This window comes from Rutilus rutilus, assembly GCF_951802725.1.
Source record: "Rutilus rutilus genome assembly, chromosome: 2".
NCBI classification, from domain to species: domain Eukaryota; kingdom Metazoa; phylum Chordata; class Actinopteri; order Cypriniformes; family Leuciscidae; genus Rutilus; species Rutilus rutilus.
This window is the reverse complement of record NC_140210.1, coordinates 875,737-890,153: the sequence shown is the minus strand read 5'-3', so window position 1 is coordinate 890,153 and position 14,417 is coordinate 875,737. Positions and strand designations below refer to the sequence as shown.

At 41.1% G+C, this 14,417-nt stretch overlaps 1 protein-coding gene across 1 annotated transcript in view; it reads left to right on the top strand.

Moving 5' to 3' along the window:
- The first annotated feature begins 3,703 nt into the window (after nucleotides 1-3,703).
- gas6 (growth arrest-specific 6) overlaps nucleotides 3,704-14,417 on the top strand; it is a 23,457-nt gene continuing 12,743 nt past the window's right edge. Inside the window, exons 1-7 of the mRNA XM_084395264.1 lie at nucleotides 3,704-4,166; nucleotides 4,274-4,434; nucleotides 6,832-6,856; nucleotides 6,967-7,023; nucleotides 8,816-8,938; nucleotides 10,122-10,241; nucleotides 10,946-11,071. Of these exons, the coding sequence (XP_084251390.1) occupies nucleotides 4,106-4,166; nucleotides 4,274-4,434; nucleotides 6,832-6,856; nucleotides 6,967-7,023; nucleotides 8,816-8,938; nucleotides 10,122-10,241; nucleotides 10,946-11,071 (673 nt within the window). The 5' untranslated portion in view covers nucleotides 3,704-4,105. The remainder of the gene's footprint in view (nucleotides 4,167-4,273; nucleotides 4,435-6,831; nucleotides 6,857-6,966; nucleotides 7,024-8,815; nucleotides 8,939-10,121; nucleotides 10,242-10,945; nucleotides 11,072-14,417) is intronic.

Here is a 14,417-nt window from a genome sequence, read left to right as displayed (position 1 = left end):
GACAGAGCTCGTAATAAAACAAGAATCAACATGAGCTCGTCTTCAGGAGATGGAGAACGAAGAACTGAGGGGTTGTAAATGTTGTAAAAGCGACTCAGAGATGATGGTGTTTATTACTCTACAGGAGAGGAAGAGTTTTATTGAACTGATAAACTCATATATATCTAGAACAGAGTTCACTGTAAATATCTGATGTGAAGATCATTTCATTATAGTTGTTGTGCTGGAGTTTATTCTTAAGGAAGTATCGTGTTATTAATGTGTAAAACTACAGTAACGTCTTCAGCTATAGTCAGCTTCAGATCTAAACGGGTTATTTCTCTAGTAGTGAATGTTTTATGAGCAGAAGGATAATAATCATAATCAGCCGAAGCACAACCAAAACAGTTCTTTCGCAAAATACATGCAGGTTTGTTTTTTACCACTAGAGGGACAAAAGAAACATGTACCTTTAACTACAGATCAGTCTTTATGTGAGTGTAATCTCACTTTAAAAAAAAAGCATGTCCAGTAAAAGTCCTGGAAATTAATTTCCCTGAAGGTCTAAGCGGCTGTTATTAATAGAAAGTGCTCTACTTTTGACTTTTGTGTAGTTTTAAGGTGCATGAATGTTTCCATATGGCAATAACAGGACACTGGATCTTCATCTCTGAAGCTGATTTGAGATGTACAGTGTGTGTTACAGATGGACACGAGTGACCTGACCTCAGTGTTGCATAAAGACACAGATGGGAAACGGCAAGAGAATGAAAACACTGGGTCAGAAAAACAAGAGGAAGAATGTAACCTCACATGTGACGGGAATATCAGAGTCAGATCAACACACAGCTGTGATTAGAAAGAAGATCTGCCTTCACTGAAACACTGAGAGATTTCAGACGCACAGAAACTGCAGGATCAAAACTTTACAGACGGACATTCTGATGGTTTTAAATGCTCATCTTAACATGATGACGACGGCTCTGGATAGAGACGCACTATAACCCTATACAGCCTGACATAGGACATTTTATTGACAATTGTGTTTTGTTTTTATCTAGAAGTGTGTCTTATGTATATCATATTTGATACATCAGGCTTGTATGACTCATATACTCTGATATAGTGATAATATGGAGAAAAAAACAACAACTTCAGAGGCCCAAACTGAGCAAAAATATGCAATTTGGAGCAGATCTTGATATTTATATGGACAAAAAGTATCTTGTAATGTAAATCAATGAGATATTTATCTCAGTACAGCAGATTCTTACATAAATGCCTATAAATATCAGAATCTGCCAATGATATGTCTTAGTAAGATGATATTTAAATGCTCAAAGCTCTGTAGGTTTAAGACATGTGATGCAATGCAATACAATGATGATTGAGAGATGAACAAATAAACCTTCCTCAAAAACCTGATGATCATATTTGATACTCGTGATTTTTATAGTCGCTTCAGTCCAGTTGAAATATTACTGACAATATCAAAAATATTCAGACGTTTACTTTACAAAAATCAGTAAATGTTTGACAGCAGAAACACACGAGATGAATTGGACGTTTGTACAATTACACTAAAAGACTTTTACTTGCTCAAACAGTCTAAACAACCAGACGACGGAAGGACTGGAGGAGATTGTGTGCGACAGCAACGTTTTTTTATAATTTAGAGGCATAAGAAATGCATGCATCAAACATTATACAGTAGCTTTATAGGGTTAATTGGCCATCATGAACAGATCCTTTAAGGAACAGTTAATCCGAAAATTAAAGTTGTGTAATCACTGATTCACGCTCATGCCCTCACCTTCTGTGGAACTCGAAAGACGTTTTGCTGGAAATCTCACTCGATGTCGCAATAGAAATATAATATATCTGCTGTGATAATCACACTGACGTGTGCCAACGACGAGGAGGCCGCCAAACACTGAGCAAACAAAGAGCATGCAACTCTGAAAACAACTTGAAATGGCTCAGAACCTGCTTGTGATTGTGACATAAATCTTAATTTAGAATATCTTCCCATCACTCTTGCAGCAACACCTCTTCTCTGGTTTTTCGCATTTCGTGGAAAGAAAGCATTATTGTGTACAGAAAGGCTTTACAACTGCTAGATATGCTTATTTTTCATCACTCTTGGAAGAAAACAAATACAACCCCAGCTATTTAATTTGATATTGTGGATAAATTAACAAGTAAAACTTCTGACGTCTCCAAGCAGCACAGCAGTAATGACTTTATGAACTTCTTCACTTATAAGATTGATAATATCAGGGAGAAAATTATGACTATGCAGCCGTCTACTACAGTATCGCATCAGGCAGTGCATTGTAGTCTCCTTGAAGAAAAATTTGATTCATTCATTGCTATAGGAGAGGAAGAATTCGCTAAACTCGTTAATTCATCTAAATCGACAACATGTATGTTAGACCCTATACCGACTAAGCTACTGAAAGAGATGCTCCCAGAGGTCACAGATCCTCTTCTTAATATCATTAATTCATCTTTGTCTCTAGGATACGTACCAAAAACGTTTAAGCTGGCTATGATTAAACCACTTGTTAAAAAAAACGCAACTTGATCGTACAGAATTAGTCAATTACAGGCCGATCTCGAATCTGTCTTTTCTGTCAAAGACACTAGAAAAGGCAGTATCCTCACAACTCTGTTCCTTTCTAGAAAGAAATGATATCTGGAGGATTTCCAGTCAGGATTTAGACCGTACCATAGTACTGAGACTGCTCTCGTTAGAGTCACAAATTATCTGCTCTTATCATCTGATCGTGGTTGTGTCTCTCTATTAGTGTTACTCGATCTTAGTGCTGCATTTGACACTATTGACCACAACGTTCTTTTAAATAGACTCGAACATTATGTTGGCATTAGTGGAATTGCATAAGCATGGTTTAAATCATACTTATCTGACCGTTATCAGTTTGTAGCAGTAAATGAAGAGATGTCAATCAGTAGTTCAGTATGGTGTACCACAAGGCTCAGTACTAGGACCGCTGCTGTTCACTCTGTACATGCTACCCTTGGGAGATATCATTAGGAAGCATGGCATTAGTTTTCACTGTAATGCTGATGATACTCAGCTCTGTTCAGAACCTAGAACCATCTATAGAACCATCACTGAAGCTGGACTATGGCACTATTTTCTTCTAAATCTGCTGTACAACCTAAACAAACTTTGTTGCATTATTTTCCGGTTATCACTGTAAAGCTGCTTTGAAAGCGTTATATAAATAAAGGTGACTTGACTTGACTTAACTCTGATGACGAGGGCGGGGCTATAACCTGTCACTCAAATGAGATCCAATAGCAAACCACAACCACCCAATCAATTCCCCACGGACAAAATCAAGCCCCGCCCACATTTGTTCTTGTTCCAGAAGCGTTTCACTCGGATATATACGACACAATAGAAAAGACCAGCGCATTCAAGTTCTAGAATTAATCTCATGAGATTTGAGGTTTAACAGCTAGATATAATGCTCTAGTAAAGCCTGAATATGGGCACAGGCCAATTAAATTTGAGAGATTTCTGTTAATAACAACATAATAAATTCAGTCTGTGCATTACTTCAGAGTCCAGACATCACTGGTATGATACATCATGTTTTTTCTCCTTTTTTAAAGCTCAATCTCTCCAGTCCCCATTCACTTTCATTGGATCATTTAGAGCAGCGTGAACATTCTGCTAAGTGTCTCCTTTTGTGTTCCACTAAAGACAGAAATGCAGGTTTGAAGGACACGATAAGGGAGAGTAAATGAGGACAGAATGCTGTTTTTATTTGGGTCAACCAAAGCTTTAAAGGCTAGTTTTCTCTGTGCTAGTGCTAATGTAATAGTATGTACTGCAGTGATCTGCTCTTGCAGAGGAAAATTCTGCAATGGGAACTCCCTGCAACTTTCACCAATAAACCGTCGAATCTGCTGCTCACGTTTGTGAGGAGAGAGAGAGAGAGAGAGACAGAGAGAGAGAGAGAGAGAGAGAGAGAGAGAGAGAGAGAGAGAGGTTGAGTGTGCTGCAGAAACGCTCGTGTTCGGCTTTGAATGTGGCGGTTCAGTGCAGGATTCTGACCCAGAACGAGTGAAAGTTTGCCGCAGAATCACCACCATGAGAGAGTTCGTGTCGAGCTGCTGTCTCGTCCTGCTGTGCATCGGATTCTCCTCGCAATGTAAGTAACATTATTACACGAAACAAGCCGCTGTTCCTGCGTACTAGCGCAGCACAAACTTGTTCGGCTCAAGCGGAGTTGAGAGTCTCTGGTGTTCGTGTTTTCAGTGTCCGTGTCGCCGAGGCAAGCGAACGAGTTTCTCCGCAGACACCGGAGAGGGAACCAGGTGTTCGAGGAGACCAAGCAGGGTCACCTGGAGAGGGAGTGTGTGGAGGAGACCTGCAGTAAAGAGGAGGCGAGAGAAGTCTTCGAGAATGACCCTGAGACGGTAAGAGAGTTCGAATAATCGGGTTAGCGATCGCGCTGATCGGTGAGATTTCATCTTTCATCCATATCGACCTGTAACGATTCTGTGCCGCTCCCTAGTTAGTGTGCACTATATAGGGCTGCAGTGGTGGATTTGACAGGACGGCTGTCACATTTATAGAGCATCTGTCTTTTAAACAGTGAAATAAAGCGTCAGAAATCATGCAAAATCATGAATCTGAAACAATCTACATAATCGAGCCGATTATACTCATGAATATGAATATTCATATCGAACATTGAATTATAGTTCTAAATTTGTGTGAATATGTTTTAAGACACAGACAGACACACACACACACACACACATATATATATATATATATATATTAGTGCTGTCAAATCAATTAATCACGATTAAACGCATCAAACATAAAAGTGTGTGTATATATATACATTATGTATATGTGTATGTGTATGCACACACATAAATGTATGCATATATATAATTATATGTGTGTATATGTGGTATAATATACATATATATATACACACATATATTATATAAACACAAACTTTAATGTTAGATATTATAACTCATCAGTTCTAAATAGCTGGGCTGTAATAGGCTGTGGCTGTGACTGTTACAATATTGATTAGATATAATATATGAACCAAGCCCTAATTCTAGCCCTAACTCTATAGTAAGTACATGTAGTTTATTAAGTACTCAATACATACATGTTTAATTACACTGTAACAAAGACACCTTAAAAATAAAGTCTAACGTAAATATGATATATAATAATCAGAAGTTTTCATGCTGCATTGATGCTATTTTTACTGTCGTATTTTCCCATGAGGCTTTGCACCGCACCTGATTTCACATCCATAACCCTGCATGAATATGACTCCTCATACACAGCCTGTTCTCCTCTGGGAGCTGATATGCAGATGAGCCGGTCTACAGCGCTTCTGATTGGTCCCTGAGGGGCGTGTCATATGTCACTGTGTTGTTGACTGACTGTTGAGTCTGGAATGTGTTTTTGATACAGAATGAATTCCAGTGTGTCGCCGCATGTCTGACTCGCCGTTCCCGGAGCAGATTTAATCCTGTTTGGTCTGTAAAATAAGGATCAGGGGAATGTTTGGGAAGCATGAAAGATTAGGATGACATCATCAGCGCCTTAATTCTTTCTATTATTAGCTTGAGTGTGAGGAATTCTGAATTCAACTTTATCTGAAGTGCCATTTCAGTTCAATAACAGTGTTAACGTCGCAACATTTCTCAATTATAAAACAAAGTTTAAAGCAGCTTTAAAATTTCAGTTCAATAACGTTTTCAATGTTGCAATATTCATCAATTATGAAACAAATTCAATTCAGTTCAATGTTGATTCAATTCAGTTCAATAACTGTTTCAATGTTACAAAATTCAATCATGATTAAACAATTATTGAACAAATTCTATTCAGTTCAGTGTTAAATTAATTCAGTTCAATAATGGTCTCAATTTTGCAAAGTTCATCAGTTATGAAAATTTAAATTCAGTTTAACAATGGTTTCAATGTTGCAGAATCTAATAATTATGAAACAAATTCTATTCAGTTCAGTGTTGATTGAGTTCAGATCTGTACAGAAGACATTACTCGGCTCATCTCAGCTCAGGTTTTGTTAAAGCGAGATTATCTGTGGATATTGAGTGTGTTAAACCGCAGCGAGAGTAATGAAGGTGATGCTGGTTTGCGTGCCGGAGACACTGGGTTTCCTCTTTCCTATCCCAGAATGCATTATTCACCGGCAGCGCGTGCGACCGGCTTCTCTGACGCTGCAGAATTCTCACTGCAGTGTGTGTGTGTGTGTGAGTGAGTCAGCATGCCGGTTCTCGGCTGAAGTTTGAGTGCTGCGCTGACTTTAATGCTCAGAGGACGCGACATCGATCCGCTCAGAACTCGTGCGAGGACGTCAGGGGTCATCGGGGTCATGGGGGTCAAACCTCTAATCGCCTGCTCTCATTAATGATGCTGTATTCAATTCTGCGGGGATATTAACTGTACACCGACAATGACAGAAGGAGATTAAAGACATCTATGCAGATTTACTCCACCCATACTTCTGCAGAGAGAGTGTGTGTGTGTGTGTGAGGCAGTGTGTGTGTGTGTGTGTCTGTGTGTGTGTGTGTCTGTGTGTGTGTGTCTGTGTGTGTGTGTGTGTCTGTGAGTGTGTATGTCCTTCATACCTTCTTGAAACATGAGACACGACCCATTATCCACCCTGATGTAAGACAAAATCTGGGCTCAACATGTCAGGACAGGATCACAGTTGCATCATGGGCCGTCTGTGCAGTTTCATCATCATCATATATCTTCAAATCTAATGTTCATTCGTAAGCTGATAATGAATGTTTTCTCTTTTACAGGAGTATTTCTACCCCCGGTATCAGGGTGAGTGTCCCGCAGTGATGTACTCTGAGCTGATTACTGTACTGATATCATTACTCTGAGCTGATTGTGTTGAATCTGCTGATCCTGTTCGATTCTCTTTCATTCTAAAGCTTGTATGGAGAAGTTTGGAAAAGGTTTGAAGCAGGACTTCATCACCTGCGTCCACAGTGAGTTATCTATCTATCCATCCATCTCTCTCTCTCTCTCTCTCTCTCTCTCTCTCTCTCTCTCTCTCTCTGTCTGTTGTGCTGCAGTGCGTTTGGAGCATCATCTTCTCCTGTAGAGTTATTATTATTTATATTTTCATAAAGAGCTTGTGTGGAGTTTGATCTTGCATCTGAACGTCTCTCTGCTCGTCATCCTCCCGTCAGTAAATCAGTGAAGGTTTGAGGTGTGTGTGTGTGTGTGTGTGCATGACTGCAGGTGGGTGTGTGTGTGACGTCTGCTGGAGGCTCGTCCTGCTTTACTCCTGTCTGCTGATTGGATGGCAGCGCTGCACTGTGATTGGTCGGTGTGTGTCCAACAGAAGCCCTGAGTCAGAGAGAGAGAGAGAGAGGTAGATAGAGACAGAGAGAGAGAGAGAGAGAGATAGAGATAGATAGAGAGAGAGAGAGAGAGAGAGAGAGAGAGATGCGTCTTCATGCACCGTCAGCAAACGCAGAACCAGAGTCATGGAAATACAGACTCTCAGAACTGACCTTCATCGGTCACATGACTGTGAATGATTACTCAGTGACAAACAAAGAAAAACATATTTCATGTCACAAACAGAGAGGTTTACTAACATTAGCTGTTGCACAGAAATAGATTTCATGCAAGCGGCAACCTTCAATCCAACACTGAGTGACTCAAACTGCAGTTCATCCACTGGCCACTAGAGGCCGGCTGCAGAAGAGACTCAATCCCATAATCCCCCATGTTAAAATGCCCAACTTTACAGCAGAGAAACACATGTTTACAGTCTGGTGCAAAAAGTGGTTTTGGTCTATAAAGCTAATTTTGCCCTTCATGACGACTGTGAGGGGGGTGAATATTTTTATAACTCATCCGTTTAAATTATATTAAGCCTTAAAGTTCTGCATAATTAAGGGCGTGGCCTCTTGAATGACAGGTGGATTGCCGCTGATGTCACTACTAGCCGTTTGTCTGCTGTCTGTTAGCATCACATCACCTCAGCTAATCCGCCTCGCTGCACATTTACGTTTATCCGGGAGTGATGCGCAAACAAGATGGCGACGGCCGGCTCCGCACACTTTGGGCTTCAGAAACGCTCTGCAGAAACACTACGGGTGACGTCACGTCCATATCTTTCTTACAGTCTATGGTTTCATGCGTCAAATTCAGGGTTTGAAATGAACTTTTTCACTCACCAGCCAATTTGGCTACAAAAAAAAAAAAAACTACTACTTCTACTAGCAGAAAAAAAGAAAAGAAAAGAACCAGATTAAGTACGTTATATATATTATAAAATTTTGATTTCATGCATTCATTTCTTATTCAAACTAAACCCTGCCATCCAGCATCTCTTCCTCTTCACCCTCTTCACCATAAATGTGTTTTAGATGACAGCTCAATACAGGACAGAGAACATCAGACACTGTAGGATGCTGGGAAATAACAATGTCTTTTCTGTTCACCGAATGCTTTAATCTTCACTACTGCTTCAATGCAAATGAACAAGCGTGCCGTAATGTGTAGTGTAGTGGCGAGTGTGTTCAAGTAAATATGAGCAGATTATGAGCAATACTGAATTTAATACATCATGAGGACTCACGAGTATTTGCACTAAATCTGCACTGATTTGTCCTCCACGAACTTCCCAGCAAAGTGAGTAAACATAATAACTACACTCGTGATTCGCCAGCGTTCCCCGCCACGGCTGATTATTACACGCGTTTGTTAATTTCAAACCCTGATTACATTACAGAATCTGAAAGAGTTCCTCGTTCTCTCCCGCAGATATTCCCGACCAGTGTTCCCCGAACCCCTGCAATCCCCACGGGACGGTGCGCTGCGAGGACAAGAAGGGCGAGTTCCTCTGCCACTGTTTCACCGGATGGAGCGGCGTCAGCTGTCAGAAAGGTACGAACACCGAACATCGCTCTGGATTTATTCGTTTATTCTAGTGCTGGGCAACGATTAATCGTTTATTAACGGTTTTCACAATGATGCCAAAAGAACCATCTCTAGTTCCCCGAAGACCTTTCAGTGATCAGTTCTAAAAAGAACCATTTTCCTTAGTGTGGAGAACATTGAAAAAATCTAAAGCATCTTTTTTCACTATAATAATAATAATAATAATAATAATAGTGCTGGGCAATGATTAATCGCGATTAATCGCATCCGAAATAAAAGTTTGTGTTTACATAATATATGCGTGTGTTCACTGTGTATAATTATTTTGTATATATAAATACACACACATGCATGTATATATTTAAGAAAAATGTGTTATTTATATATAAAATATTTATATGTATATTTGATATAAATTATGTATAAATATATATACAGTATGGAAATGTTTCTTAAATATATACATGCATATGTGTGTGTATTTATTTGTACAAAATAATTATACACAGTGAACACACACATATATAATGTCAAGTCAAGTCAGCTTTATTTATACAGCGCTTTTTACAACACAGAGTGTTTCAGAGCAGCTTTACAGAGATAACAGGAGAATAATGCAATAAAGTTTGTTTCCAGAAGAAAATAGTGTCACAGTCCAGCTTAAGAAAGTTCATTTTTGTTGTAAAAAAGTTATTAATTTAGTTAATTTATATATTTATAGCCGCTCCTGAGAAAACCGTGTTGTCATCGTCCATTATGTAAACACAAACTTTTGTTTTGGATGTGATTAATCATTGACCAGCACTAATTTATTCAAAACGATAATGAAAATGCGGACAGTATCTGAACACCTTCTTTATACTGTACGGTTTCATATTCCGTATTCAAAACCTTAGCAGAGGTGGAGAGTTTGAGTCTAGTTCTGTGACTCATCAAACCACAAACCGCATTCATTACCGTCTTCTTCACGTCTTTACTGTATAGTTTCATATTTCATATTCAACACGTTAGCAGAGTTGGAGAGTTTGAGTGCTCAAAGGAAAGAGTGGCCAGATTCCGCCCGACACTGAGCCTCTGTGTTCCTGAGACTCCACCCACCAGCGCAGCTCCATCCAATCACACGGCAGGCTCTGAGTCCCGAGCTCCTCCTGATTGGCTAATGGTGTGCATGTGTGTTTGTGATTGGCAGATGTGGACGAGTGCAGCAGAGGGAACGGAGAGTGTGAGCACGAGTGTAACAACACCATGGGCAGTTACCGGTGCTCCTGTCGTCACGGTTACCGGCTGTCGGGTCACCACGCGTGTGTGGGTGAGTGACGGAGGATTCAGTGTTCAAACAAACACACATTACCAATTATTCCTGTAGATTTGCATATTTTCATTGAAAAAAAAGAAAGGTGTTCCTGTAGGTCAAACTGTAAGCAGGAGTTTCCATCCTTTTATCCTCTGTGAAAAATTATATTTGGAAAATGTTTAGTTTCTGTTATGTTACATTATAATTTTTTCCGACCGCAGAGCAGTGTCAGCAACCCTAGCAACCATTATTTAACCATAACTCTTTATTTTAATTAATAAATATTTAATTTGAGATATTTTAATTAGTGCTGTCAAATCGATTAATCGAGATTAATAATCACATCTAATATAAAACACACACACACACACACATACTCACTCACTCACACACACACACACAGACACTCACATACATACACGCACACACACAGACACATATATAACATATTTTATGTTAGATGCGAATAATGGCGATTGATTGATTTGACGGCACTAATAAATTTTTATTTAATCCTATTTTTAGAATTGATTTATTATTTTTTTAAATTTTTTTTATTCTCTAAACGTTTTAATGAAATTACACTTTGTTATGGAAGCTTGTTTCTGCCATATAATAAAAAATAAAAAAGGTACTTGTGATTTTTTTTACCTCGCAGTTCTGACTGACTTTCTTGCTATTCCGAAGTTTAGAATTTGCAATCCTGGTTTTCCTCACAGATGTGAACGAGTGTGTGGAGACTCCAGATGTGTGTGGAAGCGCGCGCTGCTCCAACCTCATCGGGAGCTACGACTGCCTGTGTGACGAGGGCTTCGTCTACGACAACCTCAGCAGGAGCTGCGCAGGTGCGTTTACAGGAGGTTACCGCGTTTACAGGGCGTTACAGCGGAGGTGCGTTTACAGGAGGTTACCGCGTTTACAGGGAGATACAGCGGAGGTGCGTTTACAGGAGGTTACCGCGTTTACAGGGCTTTACAGCGCTGGTTCATTTACAGGAGGTTACCGCGTTTACAGGACGTTACAGCGGAGGTGCGTTTACAGGAGGTTACCGCGTTTACAGGGAGATACAGCGGAGGTGCGTTTAAAGGAGGTTACCGCGTTTACAGGGCTTTACAGCGCTGGTTCATTTACAGGAGGTTACCGCGTTTACAGGGCGTTACAGCGCAGGTTCATTTACAGGAGGTTACCGCGTTTACAGGGCGTTACAGCGGAGGTGCGTTTACAGGAGGTTACCGCGTTTACAGGGCTTTACAGCGCTGGTTCATTTACAGGAGGTTACCGCGTTTACAGGGCGTTACAGTGGAGGTGCGTTTACAGGAGGTTACCGCGTTTACAGGGCTTTACAGCGCTGGTTCATTTACAGGAGGTTACCGCGTTTACAGGGCGTTACAGCGGAGGTGCGTTTACAGGAGGTTACCACGTTTACAGGGCGTTACAGCGGAGGTGCGTTTACAGGAGGTTACCGTGTTTACAGGGCTTTACAGCGGAGGTGCGTTTACAGGGCGTTACAGCGGAGGTGCGTCTACAGGAGGTTACCACGTTTACAGGGCGTTACAGTGGAGGTGCGTTTACAGGAGGTTACCGCGTTTACAGGGCTTTACAGCGCTGGTTCATTTACAGGAGGTTACCGCGTTTACAGGGAGATACAGCAGAGGTGCGTTTACAGGAGGTTACCGCGTTTACAGGGTGTTACAGCGGAGGTGCGTTTACAGGAGGTTACCGCATTTACAGGGCGTTACAGCGGAGGTGCGTTTACAGGAGGTTACCGCGTTTACAGGGCGTTACAGCGGAGGTGCGTTTACAGGAGGTTACCGCGTTTACAGGGTGTTACAGCGGAGGTGCGTTTACAGGAGGTTACCGCATTTACAGGGCGTTACAGCGGAGGTGCGTTTACAGGAGGTTACCGCATTTACAGGGCGTTACAGCGGAGGTGCGTTTACAGGAGGTTACCGCGTTTACAGGGCGTTACAGCGGAGGTGCGTTTACAGGAGGTTACCGCGTTTACAGGGCTTTACAGCGGATGTGCGTTTACAGGAGGTTACCGCGTTTACAGGGCGTTACAGCGGAGGTGCGTTTACAGGAGGTTACCGCGTTTACAGGGCGTTACAGCGGAGGTGCGTTTACAGGAGGTTACCGCGTTTACAGGGCGTTACAGCGGAGGTGCGTTTACAGGAGGTTACCGCGTTTACAGGGCGTTACAGCGGAGGTGCGTTTACAGGAGGTTACCGCGTTTACAGGGGTTTACAGTGGAGGTGCGTTTACAGGAGGTTACCGCGTTTACAGGGCGTTACAGCGGAGGTGCGTTTACAGGAGGTTACCGCGTTTACAGGGGTTTACAGTGGAGGTGCGTTTACAGGAGGTTACCGCGTTTACAGGGCGTTACAGTGGAGGTGCGTTTACAGGAGGTTACCGCGTTTACAGGGCTTTACAGCGCTGGTTCATTTACAGGAGGTTACCGCGTTTACAGGGCGTTACAGCGGAGGTGTGTTTACAGGAGGTTACCGCGTAGGTGCGTTTACAGGAGGTTACCGCGTTTACAGGGCTTTACAGCGGAGGTGCGTTTACAGGAGGTTACCGCGTTTACAGGGCTTTACAGCGGAGGTGCGTTTACAGGAGGTTACCGCGTTTACAGGGCGTTACAGCGGAGGTGCGTTTACAGGAGGTTACCGCGTTTACAGGGCGTTACAGCGGAGGTGCGTTTACAGGAGGTTACCGCGTTTACAGGGCGTTACAGCGGAGGTGCGTTTACAGGAGGTTACCGCGCAGATGTGTTTACAGGAGGTTACCGCGCAGGTTCGTTTACAGGGCATTACCGCGCATGTTAATCTAATTAATAGCATGATGTGCCGATTAATCTGTTTAATCGCACAAAAAATTACCCCAGAATATATTTTAAAGTCATTATTGTGTTAAATGAGAAAAGCATTAAATATAGACATTACTAAAAGAAGGTTTAGAAATAAATATTTGATTTGATTCAACATAGAATTTATTACACATAAACTTGTTACAACAACCATAATTTTTTCAAACTTGAATGACTTTCTTTCTCCAGTGGGAACATGTAGAAGAGACTGTAGATGGTTTGCACTCTGAAAAAACTAGACAAAGTCTTTAACAAAAAGAGTCAATTATTTTAATAGAGCAAGAGCAGACGTTTCAGCCATCCAGCTATTCTCAATGCTCATAATGAATCAACAACAGACATGCAGTCAATTAATACCCAATAGTTAATCAGGAGACAATTAACAGGTGCAGAGGGAGGGGCTTCAGCCCAGACCCAGAGAACAAATAGAAACACAATTCTTTTAATAGAAAAGTTAACAATATTTATCTCTAAAAAAGAGAAAAAGCATTTACAGAAAACATGAATAGTTTATCTCTTCATTCATCCCTTTCGGGAAAAGGCTGTTAAGTTCATAAATCCAAAAAGATTCTCTCTGTAGCAGTTTTTTATCTACATCACCACCTCTCCTTTTAGGCAAAACTCTTTCAATGCCCAGAAATTTCAGGTCAGAAATTGCATGCTTAGCTAGTTGAAAATGTTGAGAAACAGACGAAGTTGCATCACATCTCCTGATTGCACTCAAATGTTCCAAAATTCTCGTTCGTAAAGCCCTGATAGTTTTGCCTGCATACAACAATGGGCAAGGGCAAATCAAAATGTACACCACGTGGGTAGATTTACATGTAATCAATTGCTTGATTTTATATATCTTACGTGTGTGCGGATGTGTGAAAGACTGGAGTTTAAGGTAATGTGAACAGGAAGTGCAACTTTTGCATGGAAAATTACCCTGGGCATTAGAAAGAGTACCAGAAGGAGGCGTGGCAATATCAGCATGGCCCAGCCTATCTCTAAGGTTTGAGCTTCTAGAAAAGACACCAAGAGGCAAATTTTGAAAAAGTTCATTCAGTTGATAATCACTTTTAATTATATGCCAATGAGAATTAACAATGTTTCTAATTTCTCTGCTCAAAGGACTATGGGTCAGTTTTAGAATGCAGCGGTTCTCATTTTGTTTGGAGACCAAATTAGACGAATGTGTACCAGAGGCACGTACTTTGTTTAGTGCTGTATCAAGCCAACTGTTGGGATATCCCCTCGAGTTGAAATCTCTATATAGAAGTCTTGCTTTTACCTCAAAATCATTTTTGTCAGAGCAGATACGATGCAATCTGGTGAACTGA